Source organism: Eleutherodactylus coqui, chromosome 5 (assembly GCF_035609145.1).
Source record: "Eleutherodactylus coqui strain aEleCoq1 chromosome 5, aEleCoq1.hap1, whole genome shotgun sequence".
Taxonomy (NCBI): Eukaryota; Metazoa; Chordata; class Amphibia; order Anura; family Eleutherodactylidae; genus Eleutherodactylus; species Eleutherodactylus coqui.
The window spans coordinates 144,283,153-144,301,264 of record NC_089841.1 but is presented as its reverse complement, the minus strand read 5'-3'; the positions used below and the strand labels follow the sequence as shown (position 1 = coordinate 144,301,264).

The window sequence follows — 18,112 nt, the reverse complement described above, 5'->3', positions numbered from 1 at the left end:
ATCCATGGCACATCTGTAGTGTCAGCTGCGGACAGGCAGCGGGTCAGATGGCTTCTATTGAAGCCTCCAGTGCGGGATCCGCACAAAAATGGCACATGCTGCGATTTGTTTTCCTGACCAGAAGGTCCACAAAACAAACCTGCATGGTTTAATTAATTTGCGAACGCCCATGCCTCCCCTATGGGTGGCTTGATTTGCAGATCTCCCACGCGGGTTCTGCAAATCAAACCCGCCCATGGACATGAGGCCTGTGGAAAACTGGGAATTGGTTCTGAAACCCCAAAGTATCAACCAAAAATACTACAAAATAATGATTAAAGAAAAATAATCAGATAACTAACAGACAAGGCAAGTCCTTACATATAAAAGTCAGAAAAAGATGCAAATCACCCTTTATAGAAGGAGAGGAGAATAAAATGGGGCCACCCTCATATGGTGTCCAAAGAAGCCACTCATCCTGGTGCCAGTATAGAGCAGTGCTGTACAGCACTGTACTGTAGGAGGTGCTACTTGGTTGCCAACCATGTAATACCGGGGTTTTAACAGTGAAATGGCCATGATTGGCTGGATTTTTGGTAAAGTGCACATGCTGCAGATCCAGACTGTTTGCGACATTGCAAACTGAATCTGTTTTCAAGTTTCGATGGCCCGGGAATGACCATTTCTATGTTAAATCAGTATGTTAGGATCCTGAAGCCATAACTAGAGGGGGAGCTTCACACGAAAGGATTCCAATTGCAGAATCCGCGATTGTCACCTACGTGAACGATCTACGTCTATTGAAAAGACTGAAGTTTTGTATGTCCGCTCAGATGAGCTGATAGTAATTGCAATTTCCGCGAACGGATTTAAAAATCACAAATGTTCTGTGTGTGGAATCCGCACTGACAGCCTCCATTAAAGTCAATTGATTGCGGATGGGCCGCGGATACCCACGTCATCGGCCAATGAGGAAAAACAAATATTTAAAATTTAAAATAAATAAATCTGTACTGTGTATGACCGACAGCATACGGAATCCAGCTCGTCCATGCGCAGAAGGGGCCTTACATATATACTTAGACAAATGGGATACACAGTTTATAAAACATACTAGTTGTTTAAGAAAGAAAAAGCAAACAAAACACTCAATGTACATATGATACTCACTGGGTCTATTCCAAACGGATACACTCCCATGACAACTCCTGTTACATTGGGATCCAGTGTCAAATAAGGATTGGATAAATCTTTATGCCTGGTGTAAAAGTAGAAACTTACATTATGCTGTGACAGATTTAATTTACTCATGTCTCTAGTCCTAATTTACATACAAATAGATCAGTTCAACCTAAATGACTATAGAGGCATTTTGGTTCCTCCATAAATTTGGTCTTGTCTTTGGTTTGAGACATACAGTTAAACCCTTTAAAAGACCAAGCAGATGTTCTACAATGGACTTTCAGTTTCATAATATCCTATGCATGCTGACCCTCTTCATTAAGAGGACCAACCCTCTAGAATAGTGGTGGTGAACCTATGGCACGTGTGTCGGACGAGGCATGCAAAGCCCTCTCTTCTTCACCGGCCGGTATCACGCAGCAGTGCTGAGCCCGCTGCACACCCTGACTTCAAGGAGGAGGCAAGAGTATGTTGGTGGTGGTGGTGGTGTGGGAGCCTATTACTTGTGGAGGCACTGTGGGAGTCACTGTCACTACTGGGGCCACTGTCACTACTGGGGCCACTGTCACTACTGGGGCCACTGTCACTACTGGGGCCACTGTCACTACTGGGGCCACTGTGCATGTGACAGCATACCTCAAGCTGACTGAGGGCATGTTTACATGTTGTGGAAATGCTGCGGAATGTCCGCAGCACAAATTTCCGTGGCAAATTCCACAGCCTTTTTGCATACAAAAAAACCAAAAACTAAACAGTCAAAATCTGCACTAGTGGTGCGGATTTTAAATAGAAATCAATCGCATACCCACAGCCAATTTCATGCTATGTGGCGCTCCCCCTCACATCCTCCGTAGGCTTCCTGCTGTCACCGCTGCCCAGCTTCCGATTCCCATTGGCCTGGTCAGGGGGAGCACTGCTGGTAAGGTGAGGCCACTAAGAATCAGAAGCCAAGGAGCACTGACAGCAGGAAGCATATGGAGGAGGTGAGGGGAAGCACCGCATAGTATGAAATCTGCTGCGGGTACGCAACTGATTTACAGTCAAAATCCACACCAATGGTACTCCAATGCTCCAGCTAGGAGAAAAGACGACACAGGTCGTTTCATATGTCACGATAAGTCCCACCCCAAGTGTTGGCACTTTGCTATAAATAAGTGGGTTGGGCACTGTCTCTAAAAGGTTTGGCATCACTGCTCTAGAAGATCATTTTTCAATGCAGTTTGGGGTGGTTGTCGCAAACGTTTCAGCAATATATACAGCTATGTAGAAGTACAAACCAAGTATGTCAAGCTAAAGAAATTCAAATTAGTCAAGGTTAATAGGATATACTCACGTCCAAACTCCTGCATTAAACATTGCTTTAATATTCCAACTAGAGCCAAATATGTTCATAGACTTTGAAAAGCAGTCATTGTAGATAAGCCCAGTATAGACAGAGAAGAGCCCCATCAGCAGAATAATGTAACGCCCTTCAAAAAAGGCCTTCATGAACTATTAGATAGAACACAAAAAGACAAAATAGTACACGTTAAATCACAGACTTTACAGTACAGTTACAGGATTGCACACCACAATGCTTATCTAGTTTAGACTTGGTTGTCATCCTGTACGTCATAGTGTAGCCTATATATTGTACATAGAGTTCTGTATAAAGCCTACTAGTAATTATTAGGAATATATAGTACCAGTGTTTCTGGTGGTGCAATATAGCTCTGCTACATGTACATCACCTGCAGCTCTGCTATCTACACGTCACACACACAGCTCTGCTACATGTACATCACCTGCAGCTCTGCTACATACATTTTTCATCCCATACAACAGGGATCACAATCAGCACAGCACAGACCTGCACACGATTACCCACTGGTCTTGTGACCCTGGACTCCTCCCACACAGGTGACTGATCACGATGGTGACATCAAAGTGCTGTAAGTACACGGCTGCTGTCCGTCCCTGCAGGTTTTTAACCCCTTAGTGACCAAGCCTGTTTGCGCCTTAATGACCAGGCCAAATTTTGCAAATCTGACATGTGTCACTTTAACATGGAAAAACACCAGAAAGGTTTTGCATATCCAAGCGATTCTGACATTGTTTTTTCGCCACATGTTGTGCTTCATTTAGGCGGAAAAAATAGACCGATAGAAATTGTGTTTATTTATTAAAAGCGCCAAAATTGGGAAAATTTTGAAAAAATCGTCATTTTTTCACATTTCCAACTGCAATATCTTAAATATGTGCAAACATAATATAGAAATTTTTGCTAAGATTTATATTTCCACCCGTTTACTTTATTTTGGGCGCACATTGGAAAAACTTTCGTTTTTTTTTAACTATTTAGGAGACGTACAAATTTAACATTACTTTTTAGCATTTTGAGGAACACTTTGTTTTCCTATACCAAGCCGAGATTGGAAAGGCTCATGAGTGTCAGAATAATAGATACCCCCCCAAATGACCTCATTTTAAAAACTACACCCCTTAATGTATTCACTGAGGGGTGTCATGAGTATTTTGACCCCACAGTTTTTTTTCAGGAATTAATTCAATTTAGAGGAGAAAAAGTAAAATTTCATATTTTTGCAAATCTGTCATTTTAAAGACATATTTTTTTCCTATAGTTTACATGAAAATCAGGATTTACACCCCAAAATGGATACCCCTATTTCTCCCGTGTTCAGAAATATACCCATTGTGGCCCTATTGTTATATCTGAGTCCACAACGGGGCCCAAAATGAAAGGAGTAGTCAGTGTCTTTCAAAACAGAAATTTTGCTTGAAGTCCTTTTAGGCCCCATAGCACACATGTAGAGTTCTTGAGCGCCCAAAACCATAGAAAACCCCCACAAATGACCCCATTTTGAAAACTAGACCCCTTAAGGAATTTATCTAGGGGTGTACTGCATATTTTGACCCCACAGTTTTTGAATGAATTCAAATCAAGCAAAAGGAAAAAATTGTGATTTTTGTTTTTTCGGCAATTCTGTCATTTTAAAAACAGCTTTTTTTGTACAGCACACATATGAAGGAAGACTTGCACCCAAAAATGGATACCCCTGTTTGTCCCGTGTTCAGAGACATACCCATTGTGGCCCTAATCTTATGTCTGGATACACAGCGGAGCCCAAAATGAAAGGAGCGACCGGTGGCTTTCGGAACACAAATTTTGCTTGAAGTCCTTTTAGGCCCCATTGCCCACTTGTAGAGTTCTTGAGCGCCCAAAACCATAGAGAACCCCCACAAATGACCCCATTTTGAAAACTAGACTCCTTAACGAATTTATCTAGGGGTGTACTGCGCATTTTGACCCCACAGTTTTTGAATAAATTCAAGCAAAGCAAAAGGAAAAAATTTGGATTTTTGTTTTTTTGGCAATTTTGTCATTTTAAAAACAGCTTTTTTTGTACAGCACACATATGAAGGAAGACTTACACCCCAAAATGGATACCCCTGTTTGTGCTGTTTTCAGAAATATACCCATTGTGGCCCTAATCTTATGTCCGCATGCACAACGGGGCCCAAAATAAAAGGAGTAATCGGTGGCTTTGAGAACATAGATTTTGCTTGAAGTCCTTTTAGGCCCCATTGCCCACTTGTAGAGTTCTTGAGCGCCCAAAACCATATAGAACCCCCACAAATGACCCCATTTTGAAAACTAGACCCCTTAACGAATTTATCTAGGGATGTACTGCATATTTTGACCCCACAGTTTTTGAATAAATTCAAGCAAAGCAAAAGGAAAAAAATAGGATTTTCATTTTTTGGGCTATTGTGTCAATTTAAAAACAGTTTTTTTTGTACAGCACACATATAAATGAAGGCTTTCACCCCAAAATGGATACCCCTGTTTGTCCCGTGTTCAGAAACATACCCATTGTGGCCCTAATAGACTTACAGGACCCATGGCTAGGCCTACAATGAAAGGAATACCCGTTGGATTTCAGGGTACCACTGAATAAATTTCAGGCCCCATTGCCCACTTATCGAGCCATTGAGCGGCCAAAACTATAAAGAACCCCCTCAAATGACCCCATTTTGAAAACTAGACCCCTTAACGAATTCATCTAGGGGTGTACTGCGTATTTTGACCCCACAGTATTTGAATGAATCTAAGCAAAGCAGAAGGAAAAAGTTACGATTTTCAATTTTTTTGGCAATTTTTTCAATTTAAAAACAGTTTTTTTGTACAGTGTACATAGGAATGAAGACGTTCACCCCAAAATGGATACCCCCGTTTGTCCCGAGTTCAGAAACATACCCATTGTGGCCCTAATCTACTTACAGGACGCATGGCAAGGCCTATAAAGGACGGAACACCCGTTGGATTTTAGGGCACAACTGAATACATTCCAGGCCCCATTGCTTATTTGTACAGAATAAAGATTGACTCCCTAAAAATTCCCCCCCTCCCCCTCCACGCCCTTTTTGGCGTTCGCAAATCTTAGATAAAAGTAAAAATGTGAACTGTGTAGTATTTCCGAAGACAGGGGTAATTATGGAGGCTGGTTGGAATGGGCCCATGGGGCAATAAAACCGGGTATCCCCCCCCCCCCTCATGCTTTTTGGGGGTATTTCATGACCTCAGTGGCGGGTATGGGGTGTAAAAAGTGGCGTTCCGTGAGTCTCCGTAAGCTTGATGAGGTGCGGCGGTCTCACACAGAAGGCGCTCAACAAGGTGCTCCTGGAACTGCAGGAAGGCGAGCGTTCCCGGGGCTTCTTGTAAATTGCGTATTACAGGTAGCGGTCTGAATAACGCTGGGCTCACGCGGGTGCAGGCGGAATCCGCTTGCGGAGGCCCACAGCGGATCCCATCTGTGAGCCCGGCTGTGACCCTGCGTACGGCTGCGTAATGTACTGCGCATAACTGCCTACTCACACAGGCGGTCATGCACAGTACACCTTTGTTTGTATTTCCCGCACCGTCGCTTAGCGATGACACGGGTACCCGCAGCCCGTATACAAGGTAGTTGCGTATGGGCAGCGGGTATATCCGCGACCATGGAGCACAATGGGCTCTATGTTGCCGATTCCGCAGTAAAATAGAACCTGCTGCGTTCTCTTTTCTGCGAGTGGATTACGCAATTCCGACCCGCTAATGTGAGCGGAATTGTGTAATCCAATGCGATTGATCTGCGTATTACCGCGGATCAGAAGCATGCGGAATCCGTCATTCCTATCCGGTCATGTGAGACCGGCCTATGGTAGATCGCTACCTTTTTATCACGTGACCGGGGACCGCTCAACGAGGCCACCCGTCACTGCTCCAGGCTCTCTGTGACCGTTGGTCGCTGGGAGCAAGGAGATTTTAAGTTTCCTGGGCTCCCTGACTCCTGCGCATGTGTCCGGCTTTTTGCCGGCAATCGCATGTGCAGAATCCTGGAAGGTCCACGGAGGAAGATCGCGTCGGGATTCAAATACGCAGGCCTCCGGTAAAAAGATTCATCTCCTCTCACCGATCGCATCAGTGAGGGGAGATGAAACTTCAAATTTTTTTTTTTACTTTTACGTGATCGCCATTATTGGATAATGGCGAACACGTGACCAGGAACCGCTCACCGCGGACCCCCATTAAATCTCCATGCTCTTGGCTACGTTTTGTAGCCAGGAGCAGGGAGAATTTAAATTATCCTGGCAATCCACAGCTTTTGCGCATGCGCCCGCCATTTTGGCGACGGGCGCGTGTGCAGAAGCTGTGGTAAGGTCCGCGGATAAATCTGGGGGCCTTAGGTACGTACTTTCATCCTCCCTCACGGATATGATCCATGAGGGGAGATGAAACATACGCTTTTTAAACGTTTAAAAACTTTTTTTTACTTTTTTTTTAAACTTTTTTACACTTTTTTTTCACTTTACATGATCACTGTCATCCATTGGATGACAGTGATCATGTCCCCGGTATAATCTCTCTGCTCCTAGCTACACATGGCAGCCAGAAGCAGAGGGATTTTAAATTCCCCGGGGCTCGAGCCCGTCTGTGCACGCGCCCGATGTCAATCATCGGGCGCGCATGCGCAGACGGGGATTCGGGTCCCGGGACATCGGGACACCGCTGAGGACTGGGGGTGAGTATTTTCACCTCCCCTCATGGATCCGATCCATGAGGGGAGGTGAAACTGACTTTTTTAAAACTTTTTTTTAACTTTTTCGCGATCGCCGCTAACCATTGGATAACGGCGATCGCGGTACCGGGGACCGCTCACCGCAGTCCCCGCTGACATCTCCTGCCTCCCGGCTACCTACAGGAGCCGGGAGCCAGGAGATTTTAAATCTCCCGCGCCGCCGGGCCTTCTGCGCATGCGGCTGACGTAATGCCGCCTGGCGCGCATGCGCAGAAGACCGGCTTCGGGCCCCGGAGCGGCAGGAGAGCGGGGAGCAGCGTGCAGGACCTGGGTGAGTAATTTCAGCTGCTCCGATGGATCCGATCCATCAGAGCAGCTGAATCTTTAACTTTTATGTACTTTTATGTACTTTTTTTGCGATCGGCGCTATACATTGCATAGCGCCGATCGCAATGCCGGGGGGGGCTCCGAACAGCCCGGGATGACAGCTCCATGCTGTCAGCTACCTGCGGACACCGACAGCATGGAGCTGTCACGTCCACAGCCCGAGGGGCACTATTCTCTGCAGGAAGCATGTTTTTACGTCCTCAGAGAATAGAGCCCACTTCGGGAGGACGTAAAAACACTATGGGCTGGTCGTTAAGGGGTTAATAAAGTGAAGGACCTGTGATAATGTTACTGCAATGTGATCAGGGGCGGAGATCAGAGCCCCAGTGACTAAGTGAGTAACTGTGAGTTACATGTGAAGATGCCCTCATCATGGGTTCTGACAGGTGGTGGTTAGTGTTTCATAGCAACTTAGGCCGCGGAGGTTTGTATGGGATGTAGTCCGCCCATAATGTGTACAGGGATGAAAGACCTGTGACAACGTCACAGTCATGTGATCAGGGGCGGAGCATGTAACTCACTCACGGACGGACAGACGGTAGTTTGTATTTTGATATAGCAGCCACAGACTCAATGTACCTGCACTGCTATGTTTGGGCTGAGCTGTAATTATTGCATGTGGTAAGAGCTGTACAGAAGGGGGGGATCAATGGCCACATGGATGAGAATACAGGGTTATTACAAATGATATTCCAGATCTGACACCCTCATAACACGTTTAACTCCTTAAAAAGGACATGGCCTATTTTTGCCTTAATGACGAAACCTTTTTTTCTTTTAATCCAACATGCATTACCTTTTGTGTTAAAAACGTTTGCATGCCTTTACTTAATGTGATTCCGAGACAGTTTTTTCGTGAAATATTGCAGCTTATGTTAGTGGACAGTTTTCATCAACAAAATGTCTTTATTAAGAAAAGAAATCCACATTTACAGAAAATTTGGAAAACTTCGAAATTTTCAAACTGAGTTATGCTCCAGTTAGTAAACACCACAAAATAGTTAAAGGGGTTTTCCGCGGAAAATACTATTGATGATCAGCTGGGGTCCGTCGCTCAGCTGTCACTTGTTATACTGCTGAGGTAAAATGAAAGCTGCGCTGTGATTGGTTGCTATGGGCAACACAGATTTCCTTTGGACAGCTTTCATAAGAGTGGGTGCTGGGCTCATTTCTGTGTGGTATCTAGTGGCTTAGTGCTGGTGGGAAGCTATTTGGTAGTTGGAGCAGAAGAGCAGGAGGTCTGTGTAATAGATTAGTGTATGATAAGGAGGAGGTCGTCTGTGTAATAGATCAGTGTATGATGAGGAGGAGGTTGTCTGTGTTAGATAAGACTGTGAAATAAAAACCATCTGCTCAATCCGCATTATCCCTCTCTTTCCCCCTAGGGGTAGTGGGGCTGTGTTATTCGGCTGGTGTAAATGGGCCTTAAGAGTCTATATGCCCCCCTTACCGCCCACCATACATAGTCTGCGAGTATATATCACAGAAGCCATGGCATCAATCATGATACGCTACAATGTGTATGGCAGGAACTTGACTATAGCCTTGAGATGTACTGAGTGACAAAGGGGCTCACATTTATCACCTCTGATGTGGAAAACATTTTTTGGATGTTGTGCAGCACAATTTAGAGTTTCTGCTTCCATTTATTTCAGATTTATGTATCAGAGCATCATTAAACGTGAGTTATGAGGGTTGCAAATTTGGAAGGCAATCTGTAATAACCTTGTATTTTAGAAGACTTTGTGGCTTAACTTCTTATTGCAAGACATTTTTAATAAAAAAAATATTTAGCTTATTCAAGAAGAATCTCCTGGTGCTAAACTGAAGAAACTAAATAGAAAGTGTGATAACAATTAATAGATAAAGAAGCTCCTTACTTCATCTTGTGTGCGTTGCAATTTTGGGCTGTTTTCATGGAGAACCAGAAAGACAGCAAAGAGAGACATCAGAAGACCATGTCCAAAATCTCCAAACATCACAGCAAACAGAAAAGGGAATGTGATAATGGTGTAGGGAGCTGGTATGAGAAAAAAAAACAAAAAACACAAGTGACATTATTGCATCTTCTCTATATTCAAAAATTAGCACAGATTTCCTAATGCTAGCTAACTGAAAGGGATACCTTAGAATAGACGGTCTTAAATGCACAGAATGTACCACAGTAGAATAACCTAAAACAACCATTTTATTGATAAATAATTAAAACCATGTGGTGTAAAGGAACCAACACCTATACACCTAGAATCTATGGTAAAAAAGAAACCATAGTACAAAGGTGAACAAACCCCAAAGAGGTGTAAAGGGGATAACAAAGCCCTGATGGATGGTAGGGCCTAATAAAGGAGGGATTGTAAGCTGGATAGACCCCGCACATTAGTGTTTTAAGCAGTTTTTTTTTCCCCATCTTCGGCCACAGCCCTCAACCTCCATTCTGAGGGCTGTGGTTAGACACCACAACAAGGTACTAGCTAGCCTGGAGATAGAGAGATATATAGTGTTGGGGGCCCTACCATCCATCAGGGCTTTGTTATCCCCTTTTTCGCTTCTCTGGGGCTTGTTCAGCTTTGTACTATGGTTTATTTTTTATCATAGAATCTAGGTGTATACGTGTTTGTTCCTTTACGCCACATGGTTTTCATCATTTATCAATAAAACAGTTGTTTTAAGTTATTCTTCTGTTGGGGGGTTTCCTGTGAATAACTTAGCGCGTTCTTAAGCTTCTTTGCATCTGCGAAACACATTTACCACAGTGATTCATGCTAGATAATAAATCTTGCACATCTTGAAACACTTATCCAACTTTTTATAATAATTGGCTTAGTTTATGCCAGTCTTTGTGCAAGTTTTGCCACACGATGTCGCATTAAAGCCATATCCTTGGCGCAAATCAACATCCCCTTTCAAAAAGTTATGCGCCTTTTTCAACAATGGCAAAAAGGGTCTAAAATTGTCTAAAGCACTGAATGTGGTGGCAAGCATGAAAAACAGTTTTCTGATGCATATTCAATAGTACATCTGACCCACCATTGCCAAAAATGACATAAAAGCATTAAAAGGCAATTAGAAAAGAGGGTCTGATTTTCTTTTCCCTAAAAAAAAAATCACCAGTTCTGTCCATGGGCTGTGTCTGGTGTTGTGACATGGCCCTATCAGCTGACCAATGGGGCCATGAGGTGCTCTGGTTAGCACATGTGCCCTTAATTTTTTACCAGACATAGCGCTGTACATCTTGTAGTGGTTGTGCCTGGTACTGCAGCTCTATGAAGCTCACTGAGCTGTAATATCACACACAGACAGTACCAGATGTATGGCACTGTGCCTGGTAAACAATGAAGGGAATAAGACACTGGTCACAGTGTTGGGAGTTGAACGCTTACTGATTATTGATGAGTAGAGATGAGTGAACGTACTCGGTAAGGCCGATTTCGCAATCGAGCACCGTGATTTTCGAGTACTTCACTACTCGGGTGAAAAGATTTGGGGGGCGCCGTGGGTGGTGAGCGGGGGGTTGCAAAGGGGAGTGGGGGGGGGGGGGGGAAGAGAGAGAGGAGCTTCCCCCTGTTCCGCGCTGCTACCCCCTGCTCCACCACGCCACGCCCCCCGAATCTTTTCACCCGAGTAGTGAAGTACTCGAAAATCGCAGTGCTCGATTGCGAAATCGGCCTTACCGAGTACGTTCGCTCATCTCTATTGATGAGCTATTCTAATAATAGGTCATCAATTTTCTAGACTGGAGAATCAGCTTTAAAGAAAATGAAAATCAAACTGTTTTAAATATGAAGCATACCTGGATTTACTTCTCTGTAGTTCCCTACACCATAGGCATCTACTATGTTCTGAAAGCCAGCAGTGAATTTATTTGTACGTATTAATGTTGGAGGGGTCTCGTTGCTGGGAATGAGGTTTATGAAAGAGGAAATAGAAGCACCGCTTTTTCTCTGTTTAATGAGAACAGACAAGGCAGCCGTCATTTCAGTGTATAGCTTTCAAAAGACATAACATATCAAATTAAAGGGGTTTGCCAGGACTAAAAGTACTGATGATTATCCTCAGGATAGCTTATCGGCAACTGATGGGTGGGAGTCCACCACTTGTGACCCCTACCGATCAGCTAATTGAGTAGGCCTTGCTGATAATAATCATTCATTTGTCCAAAGAGAAGCTCAGTCCCATTCAAGTAAATTGAGCTGCAATACCAGGCACAGCAGCTATGACATGCACCTAGCACGTAGTGAAGCGACAGTGGCGTTCACCTGCGCACCATAGCCACTTCAGACAGCCGATAGGTAGGGAGTTCCAAGCAACAGAGCCACAGCAATCTGATAGGGATGACCTATCCTGAGATAGGTTATCAGTATTGAAGTCTGGAAAATCCCTTTAATTGCAACAGGTTAATACTTGTTCTAAGGCAAATAATATAAATATCTTACCGAGCCTTCCTCAAGAGCTCTTTTGAGGTTCTGAAGATCTGCCACAGGACACCAAACTTCAGCAATCAAGCATTTATTAGTGACATCAAAACTACAAAAGTTCAGCACATGATAAATGGCCTTCATCTTCTTGACCTGAATAACCCACATGTAGACGGACTCTGATGCCTTGAAGAGAACTTGTCTCAAATAATCATCTGTCTGGTTAATCACCTGCATGAAGATGTAAACAGGAAAACTTACATGCATCGCATGGGTGAGCAGAAAGTGCAAGCACTGTTAAAGCAAGAATAAAAAAACCCTTTTCTTAAAATTAGAGCATCGCTTACTAATTGTGCGCCCACTGGGTGGATCTTCACTAAACTTTGTTCGAAAATGATGTTGCACACTAACACACTGAAAAATCACGTGAGGCTCTCCGGTCTTCGCTGGCAGCCAATTTGCCTCCTATTTCCCTAGCGATGACTATAGCAGAATAAAAAAACTTTTTGGGCCTCATATAGCAAAATTGTCTAAAAGTAACTGTCCTTGTTGTCGATAACAACCAATCACCGCACAGCATTCATTCAAACTCAGCAGTTTGAGAAATCATAGCTATGCTTGGTTGCTATGGCCAACAAGGACAGTCTTACTGGTAGACCGTTTCACGAAATGACTATTTTTGAATTTGTTTCCACTGATATCAGATTTATGTATCCGAGTGTCACTAAACGTCAGCTATGAGGGCTTCAAATAGGGAAGATTATATTTGTAACAACTTTGTATGAAACATTTATAAAACGTATCTAAAAAAGTATTTATTCATATTTGTAAACTTATGGGATGTGATTATTGTATAAAAAGGGTGGTGGGTGCTTGATCACACATGCCTGAGAAAGGGGGAGATTTCCAGAAACATTGCTGCTATTGCCGATGTGCCTCCACGCTCAGCTCTTCTGTCTTGTCACTACCTTGTCTTGCTTTCCATGAATTGAAGCACATCGTGGACTAAAAGTACTTTACAGTGAAAAAAGCCTTGTGAATGTATGGCTTGAAAACCATGAGATAGAAAAGTAACAAGTTAGCATTGGACCACGGTGTCCGGTATTTATTAAATCATTCCAGCGATATGCCGGTCTGTAAAATAGTTTGTTAGAAACGTATAGACTTATCAGTAGCAGTGCACACATTGTACTTTGAGGAATAGCCCTCCATATGCATGAGCTGTGGACGAGCCCTCCGATTGACAGCTGTTCCCCATCACTGTGCAGAGTGACTGAAGTAGGCTATCCCACATCTCATGACCATCAAGGACTACTTCCTCCCAGTGTGAGGTGTGCAATGGTGCTGATAAAATGTATGGTTTTTATCATTTTGCCTGTCACTACCTTATGCTGCTCGTTGTGACAGATCCCCGTTCTGACAGTTGTATTTAATGAAGGTGTGGTTCTGTATTTACATGCCATACAGAAAAGCTTTATTTGCCCGGAAGGTGCAGGCAGTTAGACAGGTGGTATCTGGGGACTTGGCATCAGAAGGTGTGCTAGTTGACATTGAAGTAAGGTCACAGTAGTGCAACGTCTTGTAAATTTAGTTTATTACTATAGATGAGCGAGTATACTCGCTAAAGGCAATTGCTTGAGCGAGCATTGCCTTTAGCGAGTATCTCCCCCGCTCGAGACTGCAGGTTCGGGTGCCGGCAGCGGGCACGGAGCTGCGGGGGAGAGCAGGGCGGAACAGAGGGGAGATCTCTCTCCCCCCGGCTCCCTCCTGCTGACTGCCGCTACTCACCGCTCCCCTGCGCCACCACCCGAACCTGCAGTCTCGAGCGGGGGAGATACTCGCTAAAGGCAATGCTCGCTCGAGCAATTGCTTTTAGTGAGTATACTCGCTCATCTCTATTTATTACCTATTTTTTATGTAGTTTGAAGCTGTAAAAAAGATCTTAAGTATGGCCAGTATCAGCCAATAAGTATTCAACTGTGTTACTCTCCTTCTAACAGGTGTTGATCTGGCCAAGAACATATCAATGTAATAGCAACAGGAAACCATATGTAACAATGAGTGCAAGGGGTATATACAAACATACGTACTGCATGAAGGTCTTGAATTCTTGTGTTCAGCCCAGATATGATTTCCTGCCGTTCTTCAGAAGAGTTCGGGTAAGGATACATGTGGCAATGGTAACTGAAAACAGTCAAGAAAAGCAGCATTTAAGTCATTCAACTACAGCTTCCATCAGCTAAAATGTGCAAGATAATTATTATTTCTGCAAGGTCTACTCAAATGGATATTTTTCCCTGCCCTATTGGCCAGTTCCCATTCACCTGCTTGTTATACATTGTATTATCCTTAAATGTATTTATAAAAAGTATAGAAACTAAAAAGGGAAAAACAATGTAAAAACATCCACATATGTGCTAAGGATTCAGTCTGAGATATCTATAAGCCACTGTAGTTTTTGATGGAAAAAGTCATCCCTCCTTTAGATTTTCTACAGCTTTTGAATTCACTACTGGCTTCAGCTCCATACACAAAAAAACTGAAACCTTTTCCCATCTTTAATAGGTTTTACCATAAAATGCACTTCCCACCTCTGGCTAACCCACACCCATGTGGAAAACGGGTGCAATAACCGCATTCCCACCAGGCGCTGTGACCACTGCATTCAGGCAGAGACTGAACGGACAGGTAACCCCACTTCCAAAACACAAGATTTCTTCCAGTGCTCATATGAAGTAAAAACAAAACCTATCATAACATCCTTAAGAACATCCTCATTCAAGCAGACAGAAGAAAAGGGGAACTTGACTTCTATGGGGACTTTTGGTGCACAAACGCGCAGAAAAATAGAGCGTGTTCTATCTTTTTTCGTGTGGCCGAAAATATGCATGCAAAATCCGTGCATGTGAAAGAACCTATTGAGATCAATGGCTTCTATTCACTGGGAAATGCGCGGGAAAGTTTGCACGGGCAAATACCTCCGTGTGAAGGAGCCCTAAGGATGCACATAACCTCAAATCAACAGTGCGGTGGTATACTAGAACATGTTAACACAAAACATCTGTAAATCGGAATGGTAATTCAAATCCCCAAGATGGCGACTGTCTAGACCCCTTATCCAAAAGGCTACTCTATTTTTAAATTTAACTTCCATGAGGCTTGTTAACCCTCTCAAGACCCAGAACCTGAAATGACACAGGATCATAGGATTGCCCAAATGTGCAAATATAAAAAAAAAAAAAAAGAAGTTTGAGGGCAGCTGGTCCAAGATTTTCTTGTCCTTTCATAAGTTTGTCCAAGGAAAAACTCATCCGGGCAGACAATTCGTCTAATTTCAATTTGTCCTATCACTATGTCCAACCTAGATTTTATCCACTTTGCCTTGGAAAAGCAAAAGTGATTCTGAGCCACTTGTTTTAACCCCTTAGTGACCAGGCCTGTTTGTGCCTTGATGACCAGGCCAAATTTTAGAAATCCGACATGTGTCAATTTAACATAAATTAATTCCGCAAATTCGGACATTGTTTTTTTACGCCACATATTGTACGTCATTTAGGTGGTATAATTTGTATGACTTCTCTGCTGCAGAATCCACCAATCCCCCACCCTCAATGCTCTGGCATTGAAGGGGAGAGGATTCCACCATGTCTTCCTTGCCTCTACTTCCGCAGGTGTTTATGAGAATCGAGTATCACAGATGCACAGTACATTAGTTACTTAGGGAACTTTGTCGTGGCTGGGCCTCTCTGTTTCTGCCCATTTCTTCATTTAAAATGTCTGTCGATGTGTATAATTGATGTCATCACAGGCCCTTCAGCATTTGCACTACAGGAGCTGTGATGATGTCACAATCATGTGATCAGTTAAAAAAAAATTTAAATTACAACTTTTTTACTACAGTATTAGGTCAAGACGTGGCGACGTCCGAAGTCGTCCTTTGGACAGTGATTTCATATAGACAAAATGTTTCTCAAGTATGGCATGAAGTATCAATGGCAAAATGTCACATGTGTTACCGGGCGAGGAAAGCAAATTGGACAAAGTGGATTGGACGAAAAAAACAAAAACAAATGTCACACGTCTTACTGTCCTAGTGGACGAGGAAAGCCATGGACAAAATCTATGGATTGGATGAAAAAAATTGGACGAAATGTTCTGAAACAAAACAAAAAAAAAATGTTGCGAAACTGCAGAAATTCTGCAGTTACCAATATGAGAGGCATCCTAAATATATTTCGTAATACTTTTTTTTTAGCGGTCTTAGGCCCCCTGTCCACGGACATTGCGGTATCCCGCGGCGAATCTCTGCCATGGGAGCCGGCAGACGGTTCTCCACAGGTCAGCCTATCCGACAGATAGGCTGACCATGGAGAATCGGGGCAATTCGTAGCATGCGATTCTCTGCTCGTGGACAGGGGGCCGGCCGGTGCTTTCCATAGCAACGCTATGGAAAGCTTCAGACGGCGTGATTCGCTGGCGATTTACTGCCGGCAAAATCACTGCCGTGGACAGGGCGCCTTAAGCTTGATCCCACATATTGTAATTTACATGACGACCAATTGATACCATGTACTACATGTATGATCAGTGCTTTAGTCCTCTGCATTGACTGAGTAACTTATTACAGCATTTGGGATTCCACTTCTAATTTTGCCCAGGGACACATTTTGTGTAAAACCAGACCAGGCAGTTCTGTATAGAAATTCTACTCACCATTCACATATTTTTTTTACTTTTTGTCCTATTTGGTCTCCCCAATAAGAAACTAAAAATGCAAAGCACCTAGTTGGTTCGTCCTGTAAATTAAAGAAAGATAATTGAGGAGTTAGTGGAAATATACAGCATATTAAGCACCTATTAAAAAGATGTTCTGGGATCTGATGAACTTGTTCCCAATTACAAAATAAGTCATTTACAATCCATAATCCATAATATATATATATATATATATATATATATATATATATATATATATATATATATAAACATTGTGCAGCCTTGAACCCTCGTAAATAAACATTGTGGCCATTAGAGATGTACTTTTTTTTCTGACAACATCTCCGCAACGTGTAATGTCTCTAGAACACTGCGACCTCAATAACGCCTGTGTCATACAAGCGCATTTCTGCAGCAATTTACACGTGTAATACACAATGAATAAAACCCACTGATTTCAATGGGTTTGTTCACGTAACCGTATTTTGCGTGCGCTTTTCGTTTGCGCAAACAAATACACAGCAAGCTCTATTTTCCTGCGCATTTGCACATGAAAATAGCCCATTGAACTAACTTAATTAGCCATGTCAATTAATAGAAGCATTCTTGCATTTTTTTCTTTTATTTTGCGCATGCAAAAAAGTACAGTAAAACACACAACACCCAGTGTACAAATACACGGCGTAAATGTGGTCATGCCTGTGTGACACCGATAGCGAAACAGCAACTCACCGTGTCCGGATCTTTCAGAAACTCATCTAGCTCCTGGTAGGTCAGGAGGGTGTGGCCTTTACAAGCCCTCCAGAGCATTTTCTCAAATGACTCCAGCTTTGCATACTGAACCAAACCAGATATAAAGCTGCATACAGAAAATAAATAAAATTGTTTATAGGGTAAAACTAAGCATGTGAAGATCTAAATCTGTTCTTTTTTTAAATATTTAAGAGAAAAAAGGCACAACACATACTAGTAAAAAAAATATGAAAGCACAATTTGCAAAAGAAAGGCAGGTGCTCAATGAATAAACTGACAACTGGGAGTGGCAAAGCACAAAGTGTCCCCATAAAGTCTGACACTACCAACAGTGATTGAACAGGGTCAGAGTATGAAGGGTCATATGCGAAGGATATCGAGAATGGTAACACCCAGTTGGTCAATAGGCACACAGATTTCCAGGTAGAATAACCGAGGGAACGGCACTTTAAAAAAAAAAAATACAGCAGAATTATTTCATGTGGAAAGAAATTAATAAAATGGACATTCAGAAGAACCAATAGGTCTGCTTTACATCGATGGGCACCCATTATGCACCTCAAAAACAATTTATTTAGCTATATACTGGGCCCTGTATCTATTTTTAAAAAGAAATATTAA

The 18,112-nt window shown here is 42.9% G+C and overlaps 1 protein-coding gene across 1 annotated transcript in view; it reads right to left on the bottom strand.

The window, feature by feature from the left end:
* Positions 1-18,112, bottom strand: part of ATP6V0A2 (ATPase H+ transporting V0 subunit a2) — a 44,368-nt gene that overhangs the window by 11,307 nt on the left and 14,949 nt on the right. The window contains exons 6-13 of the mRNA XM_066603358.1: positions 17,471-17,597; positions 16,736-16,818; positions 14,113-14,206; positions 12,041-12,253; positions 11,398-11,548; positions 9,488-9,627; positions 2,495-2,652; positions 1,150-1,237 (exon numbers count right to left, since the gene is read on the bottom strand). Coding sequence (XP_066459455.1) covers positions 1,150-1,237; positions 2,495-2,652; positions 9,488-9,627; positions 11,398-11,548; positions 12,041-12,253; positions 14,113-14,206; positions 16,736-16,818; positions 17,471-17,597 — 1,054 coding nt within the window. The remainder of the gene's footprint in view (positions 1-1,149; positions 1,238-2,494; positions 2,653-9,487; positions 9,628-11,397; positions 11,549-12,040; positions 12,254-14,112; positions 14,207-16,735; positions 16,819-17,470; positions 17,598-18,112) is intronic.